The following is a 6,830-nucleotide window of genomic DNA, read 5'->3' on the forward strand; positions in this document are numbered from 1 at the left end:
CCTCTCCTCTCCTCTCCTCTCCTCTCCTCTCCTCTCCTCTCCTCTCCTCTCCTCTCCTCTCCTCTCCTCTCCTCTCCTCTCCTCTCCTCTCCTCTCCTCTCCTCTCCTCTCCTCTCCTCTCCTCTCCTCTCCTCTCCTCTCCTCTCCTCTCCTCTCCTCTCCTCTCCTCTCCTCTCCTCTCCTCTCCTCTCCTCTCCTCTCCTCTCCTCTCCTCTCCTCTCCTCTCCTCTCCTCTCCTCTCCTCTCCTCTCCTCTCCTCTCCTCTCCTCTCCTCTCCTCTCCTCTCCTCTCCTCTCCTCTCCTCTCCTCTCCTCTCCTCTCCTCTCCTCTCCTCTCCTCTCCTCTCCTCTCCTCTCCTCTCCTCTCCTCTCCTCTCCTCTCCTCTCCTCTCCTCTCCTCTCCTCTCCTCTCCTCTCCTCTCCTCTCCTCTCCTCTCCTCTCCTCTCCTCTCCTCTCCTCTCCTCTCCTCTCCTCTCCTCTCCTCTCCTCTCCTCTCCTCTCCTCTCCTCTCCTCTCCTCTCCTCTCCTCTCCTCTCCTCTCCTCTCCTCTCCTCTCCTCTCCTCTCCTCTCCTCTCCTCTCCTCTCCTCTCCTCTCCTCTCCTCTCCTCTCCTCTCCTCTCCTCTCCTCTCCTCTCCTCTCCTCTCCTCTCCTCTCCTCTCCTCTCCTCTCCTCTCCTCTCCTCTCCTCTCCTCTCCTCTCCTCTCCTCTCCTCTCCTCTCCTCTCCTCTCCTCTCCTCTCCTCTCCTCTCCTCTCCTCTCCTCTCCTCTCCTCTCCTCTCCTCTCCTCTCCTCTCCTCTCCTCTCCTCTCCTCTCCTCTCCTCTCCTCTCCTCTCCTCTCCTCTCCTCTCCTCTCCTCTCCTCTCCTCTCCTCTCCTCTCCTCTCCTCTCCTCTCCTCTCCTCTCCTCTCCTCTCCTCTCCTCTCCTCTCCTCTCCTCTCCTCTCCTCTCCTCTCCTCTCCTCTCCTCTCCTCTCCTCTCCTCTCCTCTCCTCTCCTCTCCTCTCCTCTCCTCTCCTCTCCTCTCCTCTCCTCTCCTCTCCTCTCCTCTCCTCTCCTCTCCTCTCCTCTCCTCTCCTCTCCTCTCCTCTCCTCTCCTCTCCTCTCCTCTCCTCTCCTCTCCTCTCCTCTCCTCTCCTCTCCTCTCCTCTCCTCTCCTCTCCTCTCCTCTCCTCTCCTCTCCTCTCCTCTCCTCTCCTCTCCTCTCCTCTCCTCTCCTCTCCTCTCCTCTCCTCTCCTCTCCTCTCCTCTCCTCTCCTCTCCTCTCCTCTCCTCTCCTCTCCTCTCCTCTCCTCTCCTCTCCTCTCCTCTCCTCTCCTCTCCTCTCCTCTCCTCTCCTCTCCTCTCCTCTCCTCTCCTCTCCTCTCCTCTCCTCTCCTCTCCTCTCCTCTCCTCTCCTCTCCTCTCCTCTCCTCTCCTCTCCTCTCCTCTCCTCTCCTCTCCTCTCCTCTCCTCTCCTCTCCTCTCCTCTCCTCTCCTCTCCTCTCCTCTCCTCTCCTCTCCTCTCCTCTCCTCTCCTCTCCTCTCCTCTCCTCTCCTCTCCTCTCCTCTCCTCTCCTCTCCTCTCCTCTCCTCTCCTCTCCTCTCCTCTCCTCTCCTCTCCTCTCCTCTCCTCTCCTCTCCTCTCCTCTCCTCTCCTCTCCTCTCCTCTCCTCTCCTCTCCTCTCCTCTCCTCTCCTCTCCTCTCCTCTCCTCTCCTCTCCTCTCCTCTCCTCTCCTCTCCTCTCCTCTCCTCTCCTCTCCTCTCCTCTCCTCTCCTCTCCTCTCCTCTCCTCTCCTCTCCTCTCCTCTCCTCTCCTCTCCTCTCCTCTCCTCTCCTCTCCTCTCCTCTCCTCTCCTCTCCTCTCCTCTCCTCTCCTCTCCTCTCCTCTCCTCTCCTCTCCTCTCCTCTCCTCTCCTCTCCTCTCCTCTCCTCTCCTCTCCTCTCCTCTCCTCTCCTCTCCTCTCCTCTCCTCTCCTCTCCTCTCCTCTCCTCTCCTCTCCTCTCCTCTCCTCTCCTCTCCTCTCCTCTCCTCTCCTCTCCTCTCCTCTCCTCTCCTCTCCTCTCCTCTCCTCTCCTCTCCTCTCCTCTCCTCTCCTCTCCTCTCCTCTCCTCTCCTCTCCTCTCCTCTCCTCTCCTCTCCTCTCCTCTCCTCTCCTCTCCTCTCCTCTCCTCTCCTCTCCTCTCCTCTCCTCTCCTCTCCTCTCCTCTCCTCTCCTCTCCTCTCCTCTCCTCTCCTCTCCTCTCCTCTCCTCTCCTCTCCTCTCCTCTCCTCTCCTCTCCTCTCCTCTCCTCTCCTCTCCTCTCCTCTCCTCTCCTCTCCTCTCCTCTCCTCTCCTCTCCTCTCCTCTCCTCTCCTCTCCTCTCCTCTCCTCTCCTCTCCTCTCCTCTCCTCTCCTCTCCTCTCCTCTCCTCTCCTCTCCCCTCCCCTCTCTTCTCTTCTCTTCTCTTCTCTTCTCTTCTCTTCTCTTCTAGACCATCTTGGTGGGAGACAGCGGTGTGGGGAAAACATCTCTGCTGGTTCAGTTTGATCAGGGAAAATTCATTCCTGGATCTTTTTCTGCCACAGTGGGAATCGGATTTACGGTATTATAACCTGTTTATGGTTGATATCAACTCAACCTACACGTCTTTTCAAGAGATTCTTAGGCAGATTGAGTCCGATAAAGAAAGTGTTTGTGATGTTTGTGTTTTGTGTTGTTGTCAGAATAAAGTTCTTACGGTGGATGAGCTGAAGGTGAGATTACAGGTGAGTGACAAACATCATGTGTTCAACAGAACACAGAACACAGCTGCAAACTAATATTTACTAACTGTACAAATGAAAATGCATGAGAGTAAATGAGATGCAGAGAGCAGGTGATGATGTGTGTGTGTGTGTGTCAGATCTGGGACACAGCAGGACAGGAGAGATTTCGCAGCGTCACACACGCATATTACAGAGACGCTCAAGGTGAACTGAAGATTTTACTCTTACTGTTTGTCTGTTTGTGACATCACACGTGGAATGGTTCAGCCTGACTCTGTGTCTGTTTCTCTCTGAAACTGTATGTCTGTTATATCAAATAATGTTTTCATGTTTTTGTTGTTGTTTATTTTCTCAGCGCTGCTCTTGCTGTATGATGTCACCAGCAGATCATCCTTCGATAACACACGGGTAAAAAATTCTTCTCATTATTTCATCGTTTGACTTTTAAGCCTCATTTTATAAGTGTCCACCGAGACGTGGTTATCTTCATCTTATTGGCTGATTCTGTTTTGAAGGCGTGGCTAACAGATATCCATGAGTATGCTCAGGATGATGTGGTCATCATGTTGCTTGGCAACAAGGTAAAAAGAGTTTGAGTTTATAATGTGTTTTATATATTAGAGAAGAAATTTGAGCGTGAGTGATTCTTCTGTTATCAGACGGACATGTCCAGTGCAAGAGTGATCAGACGAGAAGACGGAGAGAAACTGGCCAGAGTGAGTCACCTCTGAGCTCATCACAAACATCACACAGACGCACACTCACTGATGTGTCTCATGTGTGGAGCGCTGTACAGTTAAACTCATTCTCAAGCTCTTCTGACAGGAGTTTGGGGTCATTTTCCTGGAGACCAGCGCTAAAACCGGACTCAATGTGGATCAGGCCTTTATAACTGTAGCCAGGTGAGTTCAGTGTCATTACACTGACATCACCGAGATCAAACACGAGAACATGCAGCAGAATGAAGGAATCTCTTTCATCCACCTGAAAAAGTCAAGAACGGCTTTAAAAGAATAACTTATGGGCCTGTAGAACCCGGGACATTCCTTTAGACCCATCCAGAAGTCTTCTACACACAGAGATAAGATTGCAGGTGTAATTCTATATCTGTCCTGCACAGGGAGCTGGTGAGATGCTCGGTACAGATGCCCATCCGACCCAGATTTCACCTGCACGAGCTGTTGGAGCCGGAGGAGAGAGAGACGTCAGGCTGCTGTGGATTCAACTAAACCCACCTACAGAGAGACACACACACACACTCAAAGTTCAACATTCATGATCTCACCCTAAAAGCATGCCAAATGCACAGACACACAACCAGCAGATGCACACCGATGAATCATTCATATTAAAGCTCAAACTCAAATTGATTGATTTTATATACGTATATACTGTATATCGCTCGCTGGAGTTAGTGATTGACAGAAACACAAACCTCAGTTTACCTCCATTACTGTTCATTATGTCATTCATCTTCATAGTTCACGCATGAAGTGCACATGATTAAATCATAATATGAGCTGTCTTTAAGTGACCGTGCAGACAAATCCATCTTTTATTTGGTTTTCTTTCAAATAAATGACATGATGACACAGGAAATCCCGACGTACCCCCAAATAATGTCTGGAATACACTACAAGACTTTTAAAATCGGAACAGATTTTTTTAAAACTAGACATCACACACTTGCAGACTTTTTGAAAGGTTCAGATAGAAACACACTATCTGATCAAATCTGCAGACTTCAACTGATCAAATCTGTATTTTAGCCTTAAAGGGGAACGCCGGCCAAAAAATCTATGGAGGAGTCAGAAAGCTTACAATACTTCCTTAATTTGCGTTCTGGGGAAAACGGAGGTCCTAGGGATGTTAAACTACGCGAGGGTGAGTAATTAATGGCCGGAGTTACCCTTTAAACTATCACCTGTACCCGGATGGGTAACTGGGTTTGATGGTGCACTTCATTCGTTTGACCACCAGGTGGCAGCTTCTGCTGTGAAGCATCATTGCTTTATTTCACCATGACCATGATGTTTACAGCTGCATGTTTAAAATCCTGTAATCCCGTGAAGATCATCTCTTGTGCAGCTCGCTTTATGCGTCACATGCACTTTCTAAATATATGTGGCTGTTACAGTTTATAAAACAAATGACACACGTATGTGGACACTGGACAGGGCAAGTTTCCAATGAAGTCACATGATCAGCGACTAGTCCATGCAGATGATACCTGTCAGTCATCATGAAGATGCAGAAATGATTGATGTCTCTCAAACACACTTTTAGCATTGATCATGAGGGATTTTTGTCTGACATGATCACTGCGCTGTTCTCAGATCAGGCTGAACTCTTGACGATATGCTGCAGAATTTTTAAAGCGTTTGAATTTGTATGTGCTGCGTTTGAATCTCAGGATCTTTACACACCAACAGAAGCTCATCTGAGGAAATATGCACTTTTCAGCTATTAATTAATTTTCAGCAGTTTTCAGCAGATTAATGACTCAATCAGGTGATGATTAAGATTGAATTACTGCTTGCATTTGAATGATTCATATTAGTAAATGTTCTTCTACGTATTTATGGAAATGCATATTGAGAGATTGTTTGTGATTGTGTGTTTTTCTATGATATTAACAGTATATTAGCTTTTATTATGATGACAGTATTTTGTATCAATCTGTGTTTTCCCCTGAAATCAAAGTGTGTGTTCTCTAGAAATGAAAACACCTCGCACAGTGTTGTTTACCGTGTACAGGACTGACTGTAAAATGCTTGGAAAGTTATAAATAAACTGCTGTCAAAATCTTAAAATGTCTGTTATTCATCATGGGTAAATCTAGCGTAGTGTCTTTTGACGTTAAAGTTTCGTTTATTTGCTGTCAAACAGTGAGAACAACATTGAATGTTTTAAGGAAGTGGGATTGTTTGTGTCCGAGTTGTATTCTGTCACCTGGTGGCGCTACAGTCCAGAGCTCATTGACTACATCATTCATTCGCTTCATTTCTCTGCTTTGCTCACAAAGAAAAAACACAATGATCTCTTTCTACAACTCAGGGTTTGAAGTGCTTTATTGGCTGGATTGTGTAGACTTACAGTATTGCAAAAGCAACAAGTGATGAAGAGAAATATACAAGAACAGCTGATGAGTACGTTACTCTTATTATTACAACGCGTTATATCAGAACTGTTGTGTAGAGCAGACATGAGTGTGTTCTATGATTGTGTGAGTGTGTTCTGGATGTCATGAGTGGGTTATATTAGTGTGTTGAGTGTGATTTGTGTGTATCTGGTGTGTAATGAATATCAGGTGTATGTGTGAAGTGTGTTATGAATGTCATGAGTGTGTTGATGGTTGCAGAGACACTGATATTGTGTTGTGTTTTCCTGTCCAGTCCTGTCATCTGAAGCTCTTCATTAGGAACAATAGTGTTTCCTCGCAGTCCTGGGTCATGATGTCTCACATCTGTAACGGATGTGTGTGTGTGTGAAGGACAGGAACAGCAGTATTGTGTCTTTATGCTGAATGTCATGTGTGAGGTCAGTGACGGCCACACACACAGTAAATAAACTGTGCCAGTACTATAGTAATACAGATGTTATCAGTTGTCAATACCACGGTACAGAACTAATACCGTGTTGTGCTGCATCTGGCATGATGCTCCGCAGTACCTCAAACAATACCGTGATGTTCCCATAGTACATGACTAAACATGATCATGTCATGACACATTGAGGGTACGAGATGGCAACATGGCCTGCTAATAATATCATATTAATAAACAACGCAGTTTTATTATTCATAAATGCTCTGGGAGTCGTGAACAGCGCCGCGTGTCATTTTCTCCACTTCCTGTCCGACTTGAACTGTTTCCTGTGTCTGATCATTAAACTCTCTCCGTCTCCTTCCGCCTGCTGGACGATTGAGCAGTGACACTACATTCTGTTTTAAGTTTAAATGCGCTTTATTGCCATTATCTGTACGCAGTTACCTTACAAATATAAACAAAAAAAATGCAATATCACAATAACAGCCAACAATAAAAGCGACAATAAAATAAAGTGCTAGGGATAAAGGATAAAAATCACGACTATAAATCAG

The 6,830-nt window shown here is 47.2% G+C and overlaps 1 protein-coding gene across 1 annotated transcript in view; it reads left to right on the top strand.

Moving 5' to 3' along the window:
• LOC130569152 (ras-related protein Rab-37) overlaps positions 1-5,528 on the top strand; it is a 7,747-nt gene extending 2,219 nt beyond the window's left edge. The window contains exons 2-9 of the mRNA XM_057358575.1: positions 2,455-2,565; positions 2,687-2,728; positions 2,866-2,932; positions 3,084-3,136; positions 3,244-3,309; positions 3,388-3,444; positions 3,554-3,630; positions 3,849-5,528. Coding sequence (XP_057214558.1) covers positions 2,455-2,565; positions 2,687-2,728; positions 2,866-2,932; positions 3,084-3,136; positions 3,244-3,309; positions 3,388-3,444; positions 3,554-3,630; positions 3,849-3,957 — 582 coding nt within the window. The 3' untranslated portion in view covers positions 3,958-5,528. The remainder of the gene's footprint in view (positions 1-2,454; positions 2,566-2,686; positions 2,729-2,865; positions 2,933-3,083; positions 3,137-3,243; positions 3,310-3,387; positions 3,445-3,553; positions 3,631-3,848) is intronic.
• Positions 5,529-6,830: the final 1,302 nt, after the last annotated feature.

Source organism: Triplophysa rosa, linkage group LG18 (genome assembly GCF_024868665.1).
Source record: "Triplophysa rosa linkage group LG18, Trosa_1v2, whole genome shotgun sequence".
In the NCBI taxonomy this organism is placed as follows: domain Eukaryota; kingdom Metazoa; phylum Chordata; class Actinopteri; order Cypriniformes; family Nemacheilidae; genus Triplophysa; species Triplophysa rosa.